Below are 22,364 nucleotides of genomic sequence, written 5' to 3'. Positions count from 1 at the left end.
TGTTGGGAGGGGGTGAGTTTGAGATGGCTGGGGAAGCTTTACTAATTTTCTGCTTTTGAAGCAGAAGGAATTGAGCTGGTTGAGGCAGTAATAAAGTTGTGAGAAGGATTTTTATCCAGTGAGGGTGCCTTTTCATTGTCCATGTCTTTTTATTGTTGCACTTTTAATTAATTAAAAAAAAATAAATTAAAGAAATCAATGCAATAGTACTGCTTACCTCAATGGAGTAGAATTAAGCTCAATTTTTCATTGAGCAGATGTTTATTTGTTTAGAATTGGAAAGTAACCTTGTACAGGACTTCATCTTGTATATTACTGTACACAGGAGATACAGGTTGTCAAGCAAGCATGATACTTTAACAGCTTGTGATCATATTATTGTGATGTGTTAGGACTTGGTTGTTCATTTTTTTCTCCCAAAGCTTGTTGTCCCTAAGAGACCAGAACTCTTTTACAAAGACTGTGGGGTCAATGATATCTAATCCACTCTGGACTTTTGTGATGATGTTATTTGGCAGGCCTGTGGGCCATGGTCACAGGTGCTAGTGGGAGTAGGATGGACAGAAGAAAGGATGCAGGGAACCTTGTAAAGGGTGTCTGGAAATGACCTTTATTACAGTTAAATATTAGTATTTTGAGAACAACCACAGGCCCCATTTGAGACTGCTGGCTTATCTGTCCTGGATACTTTATTGTTTACGAACATCCTCATTTTGTACACCTCTTTTAGAATTTATAAGATGTTTAAATGAAAGTTTGGAAGGGAAAAGCTATGTGGGTGAAGGTTAGTTTTTCAGTGCAGAACGTGCTGTTTGGCTAGATGTGTCAACATGGTTTGCAGTGAGTGCTGTGACACACTGGTAACTATCTTACTGTCCTTGGGATAGGATTGGTGTTCCTTTAATGTCTTCTCAATCAATCATATCTGAATGATGATATTCTAAGAGTAGCTTGTGAAAATGAGTAGTAGTTCAAAATATGATGAGTTCCCTTAAAAGTAACACCATTAAAAAGGCGTAACATTCTTGGGTATTGTATGTTTGTTAGAAATCTCCTGCTTATTCTGACCTTTCTAAATGTCAGTGTTTCATGTTTGGTAAGATTGTGCTTGTGGTACTTGAGAGCAATCCTCAAATGGGCATTACATTATCTTTAGAGATTGTGTTTTTAGAGAGACAAGCAAATGTGTATAGCCTAAACTATTTTCATATCTGAAATGATGCCTTTGTCTAAAAATATCCCCCCAAAATTTAGCATTTCATTCACAGAAAACACATGCTGCAGAAAGCACTGGGAATACATTGTGTTGTGAAGATAGCCTGGTGATAAAAATGGGAGAAATTGTGCAGTGATACCTTTTGGGAAAATACTGGGAGATTGCTTATCCTACAAAATATCCAGTGAAAATGGGGCAGTAAAGTTTCTTCTCATATATATTTCAGGACATTATCACCAAAGCAGATGCTTTGGCTCATGAGAAGACTCTTTGACTCTCCTTCTAACTTGTGCTCTCTCTTCTAGCTGACAGTCACAGCTTTCCCAGAGAAGACACTCCAACTGGGAGCATAGATTCTCTTTCTTCTCAGTCTCCAACACCTGCCTTCTCTAGTAGCCCGCCTGTGCTCTTGGATGGAAATCACCTTATCATGGACAGTGGAGATCTTGCAGGCTGGACAACAAATCTGTAAGTAACCTGAATATTAAGTAACAATTTTTCCACTAGTATGATTGTCCACATGTTCCTTTTCAGTTTGTGACGAGTGAATATTAGAAATTGCATATAATTGTGTTTGTTTCCTTCTGCTGCAAAAAGATATGTGTTTATATGTTGAGGTGGAGCTTAGAGACCACTTGAATGCTTGTGGGAAATGTTATTTTTTTACTGAAACCTAATTCGTTTTCCTGTAACCTGTTATAAAATTTTAAATGTTATTTATTTAAGCAAAGAATATTTAAGTTATTCTCTATATGATATATTACCCTACTTTTATTTCAAGACTGTTAAGCTACACTTAGATGCCATGCTATTAAGGTTATGGGCCAAATTTTGAGTTTGGACAAACACTGTAATAAGTATGTGCTCAGATCCTGTTGTCTAAGAACATTATCTTTGTTAATCTCTTCTTAGCAAATTAAAGGCCTGTTTTCCAATGAAAGTGCAGTCTGTCACTTTCAGTAGATTCTGAGGATGTTCAGTTTTTGAGCATGACTTTATTTTAGCAAAAATTGACATTACTCTCTCCGTAATACAAATTCAGGTTTGATACACAAAAAACTGACCGTAACTTGTTTTTAAATCAGAGTTGAACCTGAATTGAATTCTCTGGTTTGCTATTCATACAAACTTTAACCAATATCAAGTCAAAGTTTTCCAGCCTTCAGTGCCAAGAAGAGCTGAAGGAGCAGGTCTGGAGAAAAGATCTGTTACAAATATTTTCCATAATGGCATTCTGAGCAGCCTGCTCTGCTGATGGAGCAAGTGTGTAGATGTATGTAACACATGAGAATATACAGATAGTCATATAATGAGTTTATATTTCTAAATGCACACACAAATAATTAACTGATTGGAGTACTTATTAACTAGAACAATTTTTTTTTCTTGTATGTATTGAAATAATTCCAGATTTTTAGGTATTGTACATAAATGTTGTTTCTTTAGTAGAGGTCTGAAGTTACTCTTTCCTTATCCTCTTGTACTATCCTCTAGAATTGGGTGGAATCAGCAATAAGTTGTATTGGAGAAAGAGAGGTGCATGTGTGGAAAAGATGCTGTAGCTGGTATAAAACTGGACTGTTGGTAAAAGCAAGCATAGCTAATTAAGAAACACAGGGATAGCAGAACATTGATAATGTCACTTCAGAGAATAAAAGAAGGAGTTTTGGTTATATCCAGAGAGTTTGGGAACTCCATGTATTTGAAGAAACGTTGCATTGTTTTACATTTGTTGATTTTCATGAAAAATTAAACTGTACTGCTGTTTTGGAAATTTTTCTTGATGGCTTGAAGTTTTCTGCTCAATTGGAAACAGTACTTAGAGTTCTCTTTGGAAGGAATAAAAAGGTGCATGGTACGTGCATTTAGATTATTTGTCAAAAGTAGTTTCTTTCTTCCATTTGCTTGTCTGTGAAGTTTGCTTAGGAATTACCTCTGCAACAAGCCTGGACAGTGACAGAGAGTAGTCTGTGAATGTTACATTCTTTCTTTCCTCTACTTTCTCACCCCAAATTGGCTTCTCTTCCCTTCTAGCTCTGATGACTGAGAGGGCCTTGCCTTAACAAATAAAAGCCAAACCCAAACCACAACCTGGAACAGCCCCAGTGTGTTGATGGCAGAGGAGTGGAGAATGTACCTGCTGTACTTGAGCAATCATTGTGCATCAGGGGGTCCTGTGGGCAAGGAAAGGCTGTGTTTGACTGGACCTCGTGTAGCTCTGGTAGCTCTCACAGCTCCAGGAAATGTGGCATTGGCTGTTGAACTCTGCTTTGGTCATAGACTGTTCTCACAAATCGGACTATCCCAGAGTTAGGTGGAGAACAATCCTTTGTTTGTGCAGGATTTCAAAACGTTTTGTATTTTGTGCCAAATTGGAAAAAAATCAATTCCTAAAGTCTCAGTATCCTCTCTAAAATGGTATTGCAGGTCTTCACTGAGATATAGCAAATGCCATACTGAGTCTAGGGGAAATGGAAATATGCAGGAGGATCCGGTTTCTCAAGTTTCTGCTGATGTTTATAACACATGGGTGTTACTCTTGTCAGAGATCGATCGCTATGGAGTTATGCAGTCAACAAGGTGATGGTGACTTCTTTGTGGTGGAAGAGTTTCTTGCATTGTTTCCCGGGGGAGCGATGTTGCATTGTGGGTCAAGATGTGTCAGACATTCCAAGGCTCGTTTATACCAGTAGTTTGCTTTAAGCAAGAGTACGTGATGGATAGCAAGAACACTTTTTGTGGTATTTGTTTCCAAGAAAGGAAAAGCTTGCTTTTTCCGGAATGATAGCTGTTGTCACCATGATGTTTCCTGGCAGAGTTTTCTGTGATGCGTGCCCTTTCCTTGTCCCACCTTTAAAAACAAAAGGAGCTACAGCTTCCAGCATGGCGAGATGAGCATAAAATGCAGGCAAATACACCCTCACCTCCTGACTGGCACTCGGAGGGGACCACATGGCCAGAGTGGTTAAAGAAGCTAAGAGGGCAAGGGCTATACCACCAATCTTAAATGTCTCACAAAGCCCTGACTGCTCAATTGTCATATCAGTATTTAAAGATGTGCTGTGCATACGGTGTAACTCGAAGGTGATGTTTCACATATGTGTCATTTTGAAGCCCCGTTAAGCTGTTGGTTTTCATGTCTGTAAGTGTGTGTGTGCCTGATGCTAGATTTTCTTTGAAAGATCTGTGTGGATCAGACATATGTCCTGTGTTGTCATGTACTGCTGTAGGGGTGAGTAGAGAGTTGGGTGTTAGTTGGTTCTCATTGCCCAGGGCAGGGGTGGTTCTCAGTGGAGACCTGAGTTTGCTGCTTTAAGGCTATTTTGCACCCTAAACTTTTTTTAACCTTTTTCCTGAAGTTATTTTTAACCTCATGCTTCCATCTAGAGCCAAATACTAAAAATAAATATGCCTTATTTTTGCATGCACTCTATGGTAGAATATAGAGAGCTTTTTTTCCTCTGTCAATCACAAAGTTACAGAGTAGTTTCTGTGGATGCAAGATTCAAACCCCAGATAACCTAGGATGGACAAATTACCATTTCTACTTGATGAAGCACTGTGTCACAAACATATACTGTTTGAAAAACCCTTCTATCCAAGGATGCTTAGCACAAGCTGATCTCAGACATAAACTGATAATTATGGTTGTGAGCTGCATAGAGTATTGCTCCCTTGGAGGGCTCTCCACTAGTTTGGGCACTTTTTCCCTTTAAGGCAGAGCAGCAATGATAATCTCAATGTTAACCAAAGTGTTTGCATTCTTTCATTTTCCTCTTTGATGAAAGTACCCATGCAGACTCTTGTCGTACTCAGTTTCTGGTTTTTCTATTGCATTTGCCCAAAAAGGAAATAAATCTGCCACAGCTTTTTTTCAAGAGGCTTGATATCTTTTTGCTGGAGGACGTGACCCTGACATTGCTTTCTGCCTTCCTGATTGGCACTGAAAAACACGTACCTTAGTCACTTAGATTTTTATTCCTGTGGTGTACAAAACTCAACTTTTTAATAATTCAAAGTATGTAGTTTCCAAAGAGGAGTTCAGGATTTCAGATACTAAGAAGCTGAGTAGCCTTTCTAAGCTAGTCCCCAAACTGTTTTGATAATGGTGATGGTCTTGGGCTTGGAGATATGTATTACAAGGGGATATGGATAGCTCTTAAACTGCATTTGAACTGTGGAGCAATAGTCAATCTGCCCTTTTGCATGCAGTTGAAACTCAGCGATTCATGGTTTGACTTCCACTCTATTATATTATGGCTTTTCACATGTAAAAGGTAACAGGTATAAACATCAGTATCCGATAAATATATCTAAGCAAGTAAAGATACAGTGTAAGTTAAAGTCTGTGAAAGACAACATTTTTTTTCCATTAAAGTCCTCTTGTAGTGAAGTAGGTGGTAGTGCAAACGATGGAGCATCAGACATGGAGTCACATAATAAAATTAAAAAAGGGCAAGGGAAACTTTTTAGCAGCTGTTGTGGTTTGATTATAGAATTTACTTATGGAACCATTTATTGACATGAGGTCTGTCTTATTTAGCCTTTCCCAGAGTACTGGCTATAATGGGAGCTCACCCCCAAAGGATTAGGGCAGGATTCCCTTATTGCAATGACTGATTCATCAAAAGGTGGATTACAAATCACGTCCTAAAATACTATGGGATGCCTTTGGTCTGTTTTCACTTGACCTCAGAATGAACCAAAAAAACCTGAACACTTGGTATTCCCTGGACTCGGTATGTGCTGTAATCAATCTTTCTGTGGACCTCCTTCTGATAAGGAAAGATTTGCTACTGTAACTGGCCCCTTGTTGTCATGAGATTTCTTTGTGCTTTTACAGTACAATGCCCTATGCCAGGGTGTATCTACAGACCTTACAGACTTAACCCTCACGGTGCTGGGTTTTCAGAACTGGGCCAAGAGTCTTCCTTTTCATTTGGAAGTCCCCTACATTATCTGCATGATCACTTCTTCATTCAGATCATGAAAACTATGTCTTGTTCCTCAGCTGGAGAGCTCATTTTTGGGATCTGAGACTTCAGGGTCTCTGGGTTTCCCAGAGAGGTGGAACATGGTGACTTGTGATGGTCGTTCTGGGTGGAGGTATGATGCAGGATGTGGAGTAGCCTTCCTCAAGATGATACTGTCTGAGTATCTGTTTACCTTGCCTGTTCTTCTTTCCCTCTCTAAGCCTTTGGGATTTTGCAATTGGAGGGGATGAAAAGCATTCCTGTCCCTCAAACCTTTTCACTGAGCGTGTGTATGAGTGTGTGTGGGTGGGTGCATGGCTTGTTAAAGCAATTACATTTCTGGGCTAAGAATAGTAAGATTCATAGTTTCCAAACTGAATCCCACCTTGGATGCTGCTATTGGAGCATGCAAGATACAGTCCTGACAGCCCAAATGCTGAAGGTGCTCAAAGGCCAGAGGAAAAATAGAAGCACCAATGTAAATGGCTTTTCAGGAACATGCAAGGGGCCAGTGGCAGATAAATAATCGAGTCTTTCTTTAATTTCTTATACATTTTTCTTTATTAGTTCCCGTGATACTAAAGTATTCTGTTAGCCAGCTCAATGGTATGTAAGTGCTACACTACGGGCATCATTTTTGGGTTTTAATATCCACAGAGGCTTTTAAAATGGTGCTGAGAGCTGTGCTATGCAGCATCCTGAGTGCTTTCAGGGTCTTTGTGACCAGGCTGGAAAGAAGCTACTCATTCTTCATGAAATCTCAAGCTGTTCAAATTCCTGGTGAGCACAATGATATTAAAAGAGCCATCAATGGCAAGGGAGGGCAGAGACAGTGATGCTCTGAACATAACAGAACCCTTGGACATAGTTATTAATTTTGTTTGACTGCTGACTGAACTCCCATCAGCCTTGTTATATTTACATCAGTAGACTGCATGTATAGTCTCCTTAAAATTGTAGTAGTTTCTTTTTTACTTTCTGGTAGTGGTGTGAATTTGCAACTTTACATAAATGATGAGTGACTTCACTTTCGGTGTCTTGAAAACTTCTTATAATATCTAGTGTCATCATCCTATTTTATTAAAAGAAGGTGCTTTAACAGCTGTTCGGTCATTGTGCTTATTTTGCAGTTTGTTTTTGTTTCAGCTGCCACCTCTCCGGTGACTCAGCAGTTTGGGAGCCAGTTTAGCGAAGCAGGCACTTCTTTTTGTACCCTATTATTATGCAAGCAGAGCAAGAGCCCTCATTTTGCAGCTCCTTTGAAACAGGCATAATGTAACTTAGTCATGTGGTTCATACAAAGTAGTCCTTGCCATCTCCTTGTCTTCCACTGGGCTTGACAGCAGCACTGCTGTCTGAGCACAGGATAAGCTGTGTGTGTGCTCAGGGCAGGGAATGATGTGGATGCAACCACTGTGATGAGCTAAAGTTCTGTCATTTGTTTTTTTTTTTTCTCCTCTCTTTTTCTTTTATTTTCTTTGCATGATTCCAGTGAACACAGCCCCTTTTTTTTTTTTTTCCTTAAAGGGAACAGCAGTGTGCCATAAGCTTATAGATGTACGTACTTCACTTTTGCTTTGTCTGCATTATCATTTAAAAATACTTTAACTTAGGACAGCTGCTGTAGACATTAGCTTTGGATTTACCAGACTGGCGTGAAAGATCATTTCACTAATGTGTTAGCTGCTTCACTGAGACTTCACAATCCAAGTTTAACAAAACCTCTATTTCATTGCTGACTGATGTGTCCTGTATAAATGAGGGTTCTGGAATGTTGCGTGCATGTCACATACTTTAAATTTTGAGGATAGAGTTTCTTTTCAGGGGGAACAAAGATGAGGAAATTCCGTCCTTCTATTTTGCCTCCAGCTTTTCTGCAACTACGACCATTTCTAGAATTTTGCCCGTGGTTTTTTCTCCTCCCCACTCACCAAGGCATAGGGGTTCTTAACTTGCAGGAAGATCTGGTGGTGGACAGTATTGGGTTGCATATTGAATCAGAAATAGCTGAACCTTTTCCTATACACTATTGTCTTACAATGAAATCTTTCAAGAACACCTTCACTGAGTTTGTCAGCCAGACGCTGTGATATGACAGCCATGGGGCTGCCAAACTTGTCTATGAAACAACTCTTTTTTTTTTTTTTTCCTCAGGAGTTGCCATGTAGATTCTTTTCAGAGTCTCTGCATTGCTCTCAAGATAAGAGACTGCTCTTTAGCTGTGTTACCTTAGGAACCAGCAAGATAAACATCCAATAAAATCTTGTTTTCAGGAGTTTGTTTCTGAGTATCAGTGCAAAATCTCTAGCTTATTTTCAGTAAAGCTATTCCCCCTCCTCCCTTTTCCCAATGCTCAGTATGCTAGACAATAACATTTTTTCCTCAGACAGAGATGGTTATGTGAGGCTGTTTTTTTTTTCTTTTTTCCCTACCCTCAGGAAAATGCATTTCCTTCATTTTAGCCTTTGGGAGAAAGGATTTCTTCAAGATACCTTCTTAAAGTTGAGATGCTCTATGATAAGGTGTGCAATACTTTCTAATATGTCGTCATCTTGATAAACAAGGTGTGCAAAGCTTTATAGCAAGATAGTCTTGCTATCACAAGAATATTTTCAAGGAAAAAACAGTAAAATCTAGCCAGTTTCTTGCTTACACACCACAACATTGGAAATTATTTTTCTTATTGAGTAAAACCTTCTGTTTTAACAACAAAATTAAGTGGTTCCCGAGATAGCCAAGTACAGTAAATAAAAAGAACAGAACCAAACCCATAAATTCTAGAATGTGCTTAGTAGTTGAAGCTATAAATTTTTTTCCCCTTCTTAATATGGTGAATCTATTGCTGTTGAAAAGTGGTTTTTTTTGTTTCCCTGCTGGCTCCTAGGGTATGATCTCTTGCTGGGTAACCAGGAGCCTAAAGTGACAGGCGAATTCAGGAGCCGTGCTGCAGTGCTTTCCCTACAGCTGAAATGTATTAAGGGAATTCATCAAAAAAGTGGGGAAGGGAACAACCTGGCACTCCACGTACCTGCACTTCTGGAGTGTTTTTCCACTAGAACTGTTGGAGTGGCTCAGAATTTGTAGAAAACCTGCCAGTTTTAACATGCTTTTGTATAATGGTGTCTGGTAAAGGACAGTGTAGTCTTACTTGTTGATAGATTACACTTCTTGTTGAGTCTCTGTAACTTGAGAAATAAACATGCCATTTCATGGATCTGAAGATTTTATTTCATCTTCTGTTCCTTTACTTGCACACCTTTTCTTTTGTGTTTTTTTTTTTTTTCTTTCCTCTCCAAGTCTCAGCAAGAAACCATCTGTTATTTATTACAAGTATTCTTATGAATGACCACTGCTTTCCTGGGTTGGAGAGTTCCTTTTCTGTCTTCTCTATTCTGAGTATCTTTGAAGTTATTAATTCTGTATCTTAGGTGCAGGTGTTTTGTGTTTTTCTAGAGACGATCAAGTAAATTGCATAGATTAAAATGATGCACGTAGCAATGAAATATTTATTAAATGGAAGATTTAATATTCACTTGCTGAAAATCAAACAGCATACATCTGAGCTATGCACGAGAAGGCCACTTGGTGGAATATTCTTGAATGGTGATTAGTTTGCATTAGAGATATTTTAATACTCTCGTGGTGATATACTTGGAATATTATTCTCCTATTTTCTGTAGCTTTACAGGTTTCAGAAATGAGTCTGACACCAATCTTAATCACAGAATCATCGAATGCCTTGGAAGGGAACTTAAAGTCCATCTCATTCCAAACCCCCTTCTGCTGGAATTTAATCAATTTGAATTTAATAAATAGGAGCACAAGGAAAATATTTTTCCTTTAAGTCTCAGAATTGTTTTACATAGAATAGTTTAACCTATGCAAGTAGGATACTTTTTTTTTAAATTCACTTTTGAAAAACTTCTGTCTTAAGTTCACCTACTGAGTTAAAATTAATTCTGCATATATACACTATGTGTGGTGAATGGTGAAGAAATAATTTGCTTTCTAGCAAACTTTATAAACTTAACAGTACCACTGAGAATTGTTTTGTCCTCATTATTTAGAGAAAAGGATACAAATGCTGGTGTTTCATTTTTTTCGTTTTTGTCTCTGAATGAGGTCACTTTTAGCAGAAGGATTTTGTTTTATCTGAGGAAAATTTTTCAATTATTATAAAAATGGGAGGAAGAGAACAGGTTCAAGTAAAAGCAAAAAACCCTAAATTATGTAGGTGCTGTTCTTCAAAGGTATGTCATTATTGGAAAATGTAAAAAATTGTGTAGTGAAAGATTCACATGCAGTAAAGAAGACTACTCATTCTCTTCCCAAAGTTAAGCATGAAATATGGTTATAGTCAGCATAATCCAGCTCATCATTCAGCTTAATACTTATGATGCCTTTCTTTACTTGGTAAATCTGATAATTTTTAAAAGCAGAGCATGTTTTGATAAACCCTTCTGGTTGTGATCTCAGCACACTAAAGTTTCATTTTTATTAGTGGCATTAACTGCAGAATGCTGTTTCATACACTGTGAATTCCAGTTTTCATCCAAATGCTTCCTGACACAGATCCAAAGGAAAAGCTATTGTCTTGTTAAGTAAGGAACGTGACATTCACCACTTCACAATGTACTAAATTTAAAAATTAATGATCAAAATTAACGTCTGCTAAATATGCAGTTACTAGAATGACTATGAGATATATTAGCTAGGAGAAACAGTTTGTGAAAGTTGAATTTGATTATAAACCACATTATGCAAACCAACAAATAGTGATCTTTTCTCTTAGAAATTAAATATCCCAGATATTTAATTTTAATAATTTTAATAGCAGATTAAAATCAGCTATCTAAGTTAGGTTTCCTGCTTTCTTTTAATCATTTACAGTTATAACTAGGGTGATTGTTGATCTCTTTTTTGCTTTCGGTCAATCCACCTTGATTAGGTGTGAATTTAGACCCCCCACAAAAATCTTGACTGAATTCCTAGATTTCGGTGGTATTTTGCAGATTTATGTTATCTAAGAGGTTAATATTGGAATAAGACGAACTCATAAACACTGTATTGTGAAGTCAGTACTTCTGAGTGATGATTCCTGCCTGAATGCTGTGTGTGAATGATTTTAATTCTGTTTCTGCTTAGAAACTGCTTAAAGTCCAGCTCTTTGTTCCAAAGATACGCTGCCATTAAATGTTTGGACTCTTGTTTTGTCCGTGCAACCCTGAAACGTTTTAGTTCTTTAGGAAAATTAGGAACCTCCTTTATGTTAGGGATGACTTTGTGTGTTTTTCAGCGACTAAGAAAAGTTTTAATTTTGGCTGCTGTTTTTTCTCCTCCAGAAGAGCAACTGTGTGCTCAGCCATTAAGTTAATGCCTATTTGAGCAGCATGTTGGTGAGGGCAGCCACTGAGGCAGTATTTACCCAGCTATGAGAATGAGATCTCAATCCAGAGCCAGCATTGTGATCCCAGTCTTGTAATAGCTGCAGCCTCGTTAGAAATCTTCCCAGCCTTAGTATAGCACCGAGAAGGTTTTTAAATAGATTCGTCAAAACTTGTGAAGGCAAAGTGGCAGCTCAAATAATAGCCTGCTACATGCAGTTTCACTGTATCTGTCTTTATTAGATAAGGAACGGGGAATTTTGCCTTTTTATTGCTTATGTCATACATCTCAGGTGATTTGTCTTAGCTTAGGATGTAGGGAATGTAGGAGGAAGGTCTTCAAGGAGGAAATGCAGAATCATACGGTGGCCATTTCTCCAAAATCAGCTCGGCAATATTTTTGGGTTTGAATTTGAAGGTCTAACGAGTTGTCTAGTTATAAAGATTCAAACATTTTGGTAAGATAACAAGTTTTATTCACATTGTTAATTCTGCCTTGAATGTATTTCCTCTTAGCCCTGGTCAAAGCCGCCCATCGATGGTCTCGTGGATGAATATTCCATCTGCTAACCCAGCTGCCACAAATACTGCACTATCCACTTTCTTCTTCCCCAACCCTGCCACTGGGAGTGACAGAGCAGTGGAAAGGTACAGTGTACACTACAACTTTTGCTGGCTATTTATTTGCCTCCTTTTTCTGTACGTTTTTAAAAATAGCTAATGCACGTCTCCTGTGTTATGTGAATGATTATCTCAAATCAGGAAATGCAGTGTTAGCAATATTGACAGAATAAAATCACTGTCTGTCTTACATTTCCTTTGAACACCTTCCTTGGTAGAAGCCACACAGATTGAGCCAGTGGCTTGTTGGTCACTACAAGCAGGGTGGGCAGTTCATAGTGTCTCTCTCCCACAGTGTTTCTCTTAGTGTCTTTTAAAATACAGATTCTTTCTTTTCTGTAGCCACGTTTGTCAGATGTTTCTCTTTCTAACCTACTTGCCTCTGAAACTTTCCTATGTTTTTAACCTTTCTCTGTTGTTTCATTCTTTTCTTTCACGCTTTTGTCCTGCTTTCCTTAAATCCTGTTTCTGCTTCATTCCATATTGTTGTCCATCTTTTGAAGTATTCTCAGTTTTTCCTTTGAAGGTCTTCACCATCTCAGCTTTTCCCTTCATAATATTTGAAGGAAAATATTTTTATTTATTTATAATATTTTCTTTTCTAATTCCAGTAGTTGGGTATATTCACAATTTATTCCCATCACTTCGTAGCAAAAATCCCATTTCTCAGTACTGGTTGCATTTTGCACCACAACTGCATTGTCTGTTTGACTGCAAGTTCCTTGGGGCAGGAAGAATCTTTCCCACTGTGTAGTCGTTGTTGTTGCCTGGGCTCAACAAAAGATGATTTAATAGTGTGGGTGCTCTGTCTAAACACAGCATTATTGGGCAGCAGCAAACTGTCAGTTTGCAAAGGCATGATTAATTAAGCCACACCAATAATATTTACATATTCAAAGATCTCTGCTTATGGTACTTCGAGAAAATGAGTACTGTGGAGAAATTCATATTGATGGCTTATTACTGAGCATCCTGAGAACACCTCTACAAGACTGCCTGAGATGTTAGAAATCTTGAGGAATTTAAGAAAAAACAGCCTCTTTGGTAGACTAGTAATGTTGTATTGTAAACAAACATAAAATATGTATTCTGAACAGTGATAGTGAAAAGCTGAAGTGCAAGATTCACGAAGAAATGTTTCAGAAGATATAACAATGATTAGTCTGTAAATTAAGTATCATATGCTTTGCTTACTATTGATTTCCTTGCTGATTAACACTTGAAAAAATTTTAACTGTAGTTGAAAGTCGAGTTTGTCATAAAAAGAAGTGTGCATGAAGTTAGGAGTATGATATTCAGAAATGCCAACAGTAAGGTGTGAAGCTTTGGCTTTGGCCGTGTGTATGAATTACAAGCCTTTAAGGATGCATGTGAAATTGTATTTAAACTTTCAGTCATATTCAAATATGAATGGAAAGAGAATGGTTGAGAGAGTGTCTTCATAATAGCAAAAAGTTGCTATAATTCATAATTTCATTTTTCAGTGCTGCCCACCGAAAAGCAAGAGCAGTTTATCCATGTGAAGCAGAACACAGCTCTGAATTGTCATTTCAGATAGGAGCAATATTTGAGGATGGTAAGTACTGCTTCAGTAAATATAAAGCAATGAAAAACAAATTGACAAAACTGCTAAAATGGCTTTGGATAAAAATACAAGTCTGAGTGCTATTCTGCCAATGTTGCTGATGGCACACAGTTGGCGATGGAGATGTTTTCTGGTGTGAGGAAGCTATTTAACATATCCTTAGCTGTGTGAGGCAATGCTTTTGATTTTGGGTGAGCTTTCAATTGGTTGAATTTTTCAGCATCATTTCAATGTGTCGTACCAAAAAAAGGTTATTCAGTAATAGAAGAGAACATCTTGGCCTATGAAAATGTGTTTTTTAAAATGTGAACTATTGTTGTAAAATAACATGTGGGCTTTCATTTAAAGAAAAAATATCTGTTTAAGGATTTTCAATCAGAGTGCCAGGTAAATCAAGTGAACACTGGAGAGAAAAGACAGTGCTTGCTGTTTGGGTCAAGGTTTGTGTTAGTGTGTGTATGTACTTGTAGAAAAAGGAATATTCACTGAGGTGCAGAATGAAGGCCTGTGTTTAAAGATTTGCACGGACCCAAATATAGCATTACATATGAACACCTGGAGGGTGGTTCCTCTGCTCAAGACTGTGTTGTTCAGTGAGCTTCCATGTATCTATCCTTCAGTAACTTCACAGGCACTTCAAACTCATAGGAAAAGTTTTAGGTTTTAAACCTTATGCCTACTTTAATACAAACTCTGAAGATGCTGAAGGCAACGTTACAGTTTCTTCTTCTCACAAGGAAATTCCTAATATAAGAAACAGATAGGATGGAATGGCTCAACATGGGCTGGACAAATTCAGAAATTCTTGTTACTTTAATGCAGTTTAATAATAATTCTAAGCAGAAATCAGTTCTTAGCAGCAGCATGGTACGACTGCTGTTAATTGGAAGAACTTGGTAAAAAATTACATTCATAGTGAAAACCAAAAGACTCTTAGATTTGGCCTAATACTCATCCAAGTTGGGTGCAGACTGGGGAATTCAAAGTGATCTGAGAATTCCGTCCCTAAGGACCTTCTGAGTTTAGTATTTCAGTTTTTCATTCTAGAGGCAGGGGGCCAGTAAGAGGCATCTTGATCTTTAAAAAATCTGGAAATTCTGCAGTGATGACTCTTCTCATCCATTGTCAGCTTTTAGTTTGCTACCGGGTCAGAAATCTGATATGTGATTTCCAGAGGGAAAGTGGTATTTAATACAGCATGACCAAACACACGTAGGGGAGGTACTGCCCAGTCACTCAAATACTATGTGAGAATCTTTCGTTTCATGCCCAATGAAGGAGTATTCCAAATTTCCAGTTTACATCCAGCAGGGAAAAAGTGTACACAGATGGAAAACATCAACCTGCAGGCATTAAAAAGCTAACTAAGTATTTCTTATATTTCCCAAAATGCACTCTGTTAACTCTTAGCACTGGATCAAAAGTGTGTGAGGGGAAAGTTTTTCTCATAAGTGAAAATCTTTTCAACTCCAATAGGATGTTCCTCATTTGTTCCACAAGATGAAACAAATGGGAAGCTCAGCAAAAATCTTATTTTTTTAGTGTGTATAACAATAATGAAAACATTGCACAGGCATAGATATTTCCTTCCCCTTTTTTGTGATGCTTATTTTAAAGCAGGCAGAGCATAGGACAATCCTGTCCTCTGCCTCCTCCCAGACAAGGAAATAGCAAGCCTGGTCCAGACTCCAGTTCTGATTTTTTTGCAGCATAAAGTGGTCTGGGGTGCCCACTAGATTCTTCCCTACTAGCACACACTTTACAAAATCATTCTTGATGTTTGCTATTAGAGCTGCCTTGCAGGCAAATCACGTCTGAATCAAGTTAGGTGGGAAACCTTTTAAAGATGAATTAGCTAAATGATTGCTCTTTTTAAAGTTCTTAACACCAGCTATTTTAATTTAAGTTTTTAAAAACATGACTGATAGGGATCTTCAGCAGACATAAAACTGTGTACAGGAAAGAAAAATCAAGTGCATGGTGGAAAAGATTTGATGTCTAGGAGAGGCATTTCTGATGCAGAACATCAAGGGTTGCACACCTGTTATGTTGGCATGGGATAAGAAATTCTTTCAAGAAACAGTTGTTTTGTGTGAGAGCAATGCCAGGATTCTCTTCTTGTGTAATGAGATCTCTAGAAGTGGTGGCAAAGCTACTGTGATTTGTTGCATTACAACCTCAATTGAGTTTTTCAACTAGAGAGTTGGATTGTCCGAGAACAAGTATGGAATTTGACTCTGGCCTGTGCTGAAAACTATTTCAACTGTAAGACTCTTTTTCCAGCTCATCCTACAAGTAAGGTTGGAAGCTTGAGAAAAGGTTGGGCAGATTGCATTTTGAAAACCTAATTGCAGATTTCCAATGGCAAAGATCACATTTCCTTAAATACATTTGTTTTGATTTGTTCCGCTGTATCCCGGTTATTTTATAGGCGTTGTCCTTGCCCTGCAGGGCTCTCACCCTGCTGTGATTGGGTAGCCTGTGAATTGGCAGAATAAAGAGGGAGAGCATGAAAGTAATAAGGCAGCAACTGGATGTATGTGATAACTTCATGGTCATTTCACAATGACCATGGTTCCCAATAGATTATGTCATGGATGGCTCCGTCAATATGAAAAGTTATTCTTGTGCAAAGTGCAGACCAGTCTCCACATTTGAAACCTCTGAAATGCCTCGATAGGGGCCTTTTCTTTTTGTACTAGGCACCCTTGTGTCTATGCTGGAATCAGATTCCAGTGAATCAATTCAGGTTCTTTAGTTACTCAATTTAAATTCCCATATGCCCTAATAAAGCCCCCAAATGAAGAATTAAAGTAATAATACATCAATTCTGCAGCTCTACCAATAACCTTAACTATCAAAGTGACAACGCATCAATCAAGTTGACATACAGCTAGTATCAACCATTAAAGTAACTGTTAAATTAATGTCTACTAAAAAGTGCTGCTTCCATTAGTGAGGGTTTTATCCAGCTCTCCCTTCTCCACCCTGCATGTCTCACTTTTCTAATCCTGTCCCTTTCACCTCTCACTATTTGGTTATTGAAGTTTTTTTCCATTTTCTTACCTCCCTTTTCTGCTTTGTTTCTTTTTTTTTTCCTCCCCCGTTCTTCTTGGTCTGTCTCTCTTGGTCCATGGATGTTGATTGCAGTGGTTCTCTCTTACCTGTCCTTACTCTGGATGAGTCTTTCTGGCTGCTCTAGCCTCAGACAGGATAATGGCATTTAGTGAAGTACAGTCTTGCATCTGTCATAGCTGCTAAATGTAATGTTGGTAATGTTGGTGCAAGAAGGTAAGGGTTTAACCTTTGCTCCCATCACCATTTCCTGTTTCTAAATGGGAAAAAAAAATCTGTTTGTCTCACTCTTCCAAGGTTAGATTTGCTAATATTTTAAATTCAGCTTTATGTCACCTGATAGGAATCTGTATAGAATCTTGGCATTTTCATGTTCAGGAGTTTTCACTAGTGCATGTACATTGTGCTACCCTGAATTCCACAGTCTTTCCATTAGTGACATAGAATATAAATGCTAAGGCACCATCTGGTAAGTTAAAAAGAAAAGGCAAAGTTTTCTATTTAATTGAATTGTGTAAGAAAATGAATAATGTAATCTGAACAATATCCACTGTATTTTTTTTTTTAAATCTTCAATTCAATTTGCCTTAGGCTGTGCCAATATTTTTCTTTCCCAGTTGTTACAGACTGTATTATTGACAGCACATTACAATATAATTCAAGTGGTTAGAGGCAAAGCTTGAAGAGTTTGCAGCTGGATAAGGGCACATATGGGAAGAAGCAGAGTATGATCTGAGATTGAGAGAGACATATGCTGGCTGTATATTTCTGTTGTTGTTGAGGAAGATATTCCCAATAACCATGGAAAGAATAATCAGACTGCCTGGCATTGAAATTTTGCCAGCCTTGGAGCCAAGTGTTATTAAATTTCTGGTTCTTGAAAGAGACTGCTTAAAATTCAGTAAATGGGAATTTCACTCGGGAGAAGTGTTTTAGATAGAGTAAATGGTGTTTACACAACAAAAATTCCTTGGCAGTATTGCTAGCAGGAAGGCTTCCTGAAAGCTTGTCAAGATAGCTCTTATCAAGGCTTTTTACAATTTTTAAAATCAGGTTTTAGGGGAGAGGGAGTATGAGGAAAACTGAGAAAATGTTTTTTTCCTCAGGAAAAGTGGGGCACCATCATTCCTACCAAGTATAAAAGGAACACAAAAAGCCATGTTCACATGGCCGTTGTCATCCCCCTCTGTCTCTCCTAGTGTAACAAAGTGCCAGGCTTAGTTAATGTCCCTGGTTTTGACTCCAAGGCACTCTCTGCCCTCTAATTGATGCTGGGGCTTCTGGACTGTCTGTCTTCATGGTACTGACAAATGAAGGATTCGTTCAAAGAGAAGTGGTGCTTCCAAAATACTGTATTTCCTTGTATGTGCAAATTGTTCTTTTCCTGAGGTAAAAATGAGGATAGAGCTACTTCTTTGTGTACCTTTTGTCTGTGGATTTCAAAGCACTGGAAACATTCATGTGAATTAATTATCTTCATTTTACATCTGGAGACACTGTGAGTGTACAGGCTGTGGACACATGTTCTCCTTTTCAGATACCTCCATGCCTTTTGGAGGTAGTTATCTCAAACTGCTGCTGAAAGCTACAATTCCTTCACCAATAACAAGTACCAGATGAGCAATACCAAATCCCTACTGACATTGCTAGAAGTTTTTACATGTCACTGAAGGTAGTTTGACCTTAACCGGTCTGACTTTGCTCCTGCAATAATAGTTGTGGAAGCAGTGATCTTCAGGAGAGAAATGTTAAAGTGGAAGATGTTTAACCTGATGCATTTTACCTTGTAGTTGGTGTGTGTGCAAGATTGTTGGAGATGTTCAGCTGTCAGGTGGGTGGGAATCATTTCAGGAGAAAGACCCCAAGTCTCACAGATTGGCGAGGTTTTATGTTGGTGACACAGGTCACTAACTTGTATTGCAGGAACTCAGCTTGACCAACCATTTACTGCTTTAGAGTGAGCCAAGCTATTCTTTAGACCCTCTATTCATCGTGCTGACTAGATCTCCACCAGCTGTAATAGACACTTGGGAAGTCTGTAAGCTGAATTCCACCTTCACTGGTTTGTCATGGTGTATCAGTGTGTTTGCTTTTGTTCACAAGCCTGAGCCGTTATGGGCAGACTGTTTTATTTGTGGGCACACAGTAAATTTTCAGCAGGTCAGGAAGAAGATCCCCTGACTCCCAGCCCTCTGTCCTGTCCACAAGATAATTCTGCTTCTCACAGCATAATTAAGGGAAACAGCAAGTTCTGAAATTCCAAATTCTATGCTAACCCTAAGCATGCTAAATGTTTCTGTATTTCTCCGAGCAGCTTTATCCATAGGGATTGTTTGAAAAACCCAGAGGGATTTCTAAACCCAGAAGGCTTGCAAATACATTTTGTCTTTTTAATTTAATTTCCTAATGAGAACTTGGCCAGTGTGATTGAGTTCTATGGAATTGAATTCTGGTGCTGTTGTGGTTTTAGCAGTGAGATTTCTGTTGTTCTCAGAATGTGAATCCTCATTTATGTAGTTTTTTGGGGTTATTGCTGTGATTGGCAAAATAGTCCATCAGAAAGGGAGATCTTCTTGTGCCAGGCACCCTGCATGTTAGATTTCTTCCCAAAATTGCTAGTTTCCACAAAGATGGGGAAATCAAGTGTGAATCAGTGTCTGAATTGGTCTTGCTGAAGTTAGTGGCACCTAGACAATGAACTAATACTGCTGTGGAGATGAGTCTTGCTGTCATGTGTGCTTGAGAGCTGTGAAATGTTTGAGCTGCCAAAGCAGAGCAAGGTCTGCTTGTAGCATTGGGTCTTTGTGAACTGCTGTTTGCAACTTTTATGTATTTGCAGTTAGATAATTGTAACATTGGCAATATGAAAGCTATTTCCTACGGAGCATACAGAAAAATAAGAAGTGCTGCAAATGCCGAGTTCATTTTATTGCATTTCTTGATTAGGTGAAATTGGAAAAGCTTTTACTTAAAGATCTCATTACAAGTTGCAAGTCTGTAGATTTTTTTTTTCCCATTTGAGTTGAGTGATTGTTCCAGAGCACTTGCTTGTAAAACTGACAGTCAGACAACTTCCTTCTCTACCCTTTACCTCCACTATAGTGAGACAGCTTAAATGGCCTTGCAGCACATACTGAGGAAGCCAATGTCCCACTCTGAGCTTTCAACTTTGCTGCTATTTGCACTGTCCTAGGAGGTGATAGCTTTTAGTGGTGGTTCTATAGTTGGTCTTGTTGTTCAGTCTTGCTATACACTCATTAAACCTTGCTGAAAACACTTAATTTTTAATTCTCTGCTCTGTACCTTTTATACTACAAGTATCCTCTCCTCCTGTCCATAGCTGACATAAGACTTATTCCTATGGGATGACTGGTCTAGTAATGAGTTGCAGTTTTAAGGCCAAATGTGTAGTTTCTGCAGCAAGGTATTTTTATATGATGCAGGCCTGAGAAAGTGCTAAGAACTGTAATCGTTGTTGACTGAGAAGAAATGACAGAAAGGGGACACTATGGAACATCTTCTCTTGAGCAGGGTATTTTTTCAGAAATAGCCTGTGTCTTGGGTTTAAGAAGAGCTCTGCACGATAGAAAAATGGCTTTTCTATTTTTTTGTGTGTGGTTAAGTGGTTTTGATTTTAAATGAACGCGTGCTCTTGTACCCAATACTTCGGAAATGGATTAGCAAAGAAAACAGGATCACTGGGGCTTAAAGCAGCTTGACACTTGGATGGCATCCTGATTAGTATCATGTACCTACATAAGAAGTCAGTGATGTACGTAGGTATCCTTAACCCTTCTTGCATATGGTGATTTGAACGGGGGCAGAAATCTTACCTGACGTGTCACCACAGCTGCTGAATATTAGGAATTACTTTTTAGTAATGCCAACAAGTGAGACCCTGAGCTGTGTGATGTGCACACAGGGTATTTAATTTCCCAAGCATAGATCTCAGTTGTACCGTTTGTATCTCATCTTCTGGGCTGAAAATGGTATTTGTCTCAGAGTTTACTATTATCAAACCTGTTTAGAAAATATTTCTTTTTGAAATTTGCTGTTGTGTAGAGTCAAGTGATTCAGCATAGTCTGAGCATTTCCTCCCTGGGTACATTTTAGGTGAATTTAAATTTCAGTGTGATCCCCTTAGATTAGGGCTTCCCTCATTTTGAACAGGCCTTTGATTTATGGACACTCATATGCCAGTGACATCTATCCTTCCTCTAATATAAACTGAGGTTGAGCTCCAGAGGACTAGTAGAAATTTCCTACTTTCAGGTTTTCTAGTTATTTTTCTTCCTGACCTGTCATTTTTTCAAGTTTGTTTCCTGTAATACAGATGTGCTCGGTAGGTATGGGAGACTTCAGGGAGAGGTTTGGCTGGCTGCTGGCACATTTGCTGGAACGAGCAGAATTACAGCTCCACTGCCGGAGGGAGGCTTGTGGTGGTGTCAGCAATGCGGTTTCAAATGCATGTGTACTCTGTAATTGTGGGATAAAAATGACAAAGGGAGAGGAGGGCCTGCTAATTACTAATAGTAATGTAAGTTACTGTGTGTGCAGAGATCCTAAAAGGTAATTTTCTATGTGTGTTTTTCCTTTGGAATCTTTCTCTCGAACACTTCCATTACGAGTGTAAGCCCAGACTTCTGTTCTGAATCTAAACTATCAGTATCACTTGAAAGCAGTTTTGTTTTCTGGGTTTGTTGGAGGTATAGCTGTTGTTTAAAGTGTGGTTTCTGAGCACAGCTTCTAGCTTCGCTGTCTGACAATAATAAGACACAAGGAAAAAAGTAGGGGAAAGTATGTTTTTTAAGTGCTCAAATTTAGAGGAGACTTACAATGCTTTTGAAAGTGAGACTTAACATGTTGCTCTCTCTTAGCTGTTATTTCCCTGATATGTAGAAGGCTACAAATATCACATTCCCCAATGTGTTAATGTGTTTTAAATAAAGTACTGACATGGCTGGCAGCATGTTTCAGCATTTGTCTGATCTCTTCCCTAAATACTGTCTGTCTCAGAAGCACTGTGAGGATAAATTAATACAGTAGAGAGTATCGTAGGTTGCTAAAAAGTGTGGGATTTTGCAGTTACATAGGTAAGTAGATACCTGTATCATATCCTTATAAGACATCTTATAAGGGAATTTGAGGACTTCTTAGTCTGTTTTCCAAAGAAATGTGGCTTATGCTTCAACTTCCTGTCAAATGTGGTCAAATGGGATTTAAACGGCTGCTGGAGCTGCACGTGGTCTGCTGGAGGTCTCCTGTGAGGCAAATCAGCTGACTAGGGGGTGGAACCCAGCCCATCCACCAGGGATTTCAATGGCTGCTGGGACCATCAACGACCCAAAGCGCGGTGAACAGGAGCAGGCAAACACCTTTTGATGTGGCACTTTTTTTCACGTGGCACTTTTTTTCACGTAGCGCTTTTCCCCACGTGGCACTTTTCCCCACGTGGCACTTTTCCCCACGTGGCACTTTTCCCCACGTGGCACTTTTCCCCACGTGGCACT

General features: G+C 38.6%; 1 protein-coding gene across 1 annotated transcript in view; it reads left to right on the top strand.

Moving 5' to 3' along the window:
• The window catches only part of ARHGAP10 (Rho GTPase activating protein 10), a 143,583-nt gene that overhangs the window by 118,619 nt on the left and 2,600 nt on the right, over window positions 1–22,364 (top strand). The window contains exons 20-22 of the mRNA XM_017820181.1: window positions 1,522–1,684; window positions 12,090–12,221; window positions 13,679–13,770. Coding sequence (XP_017675670.1) covers window positions 1,522–1,684; window positions 12,090–12,221; window positions 13,679–13,770 — 387 coding nt within the window. The remainder of the gene's footprint in view (window positions 1–1,521; window positions 1,685–12,089; window positions 12,222–13,678; window positions 13,771–22,364) is intronic.

The sequence above is a fragment of the Lepidothrix coronata genome, unplaced genomic scaffold (genome assembly GCF_001604755.1).
Source record: "Lepidothrix coronata isolate B3197 unplaced genomic scaffold, Lepidothrix_coronata-1.0 Scaffold79, whole genome shotgun sequence".
In the NCBI taxonomy this organism is placed as follows: Eukaryota; Metazoa; Chordata; class Aves; order Passeriformes; family Pipridae; genus Lepidothrix; species Lepidothrix coronata.
Note: the sequence above shows the minus strand (reverse complement) of the source record. Positions and strands in the feature narration are given on the sequence as shown.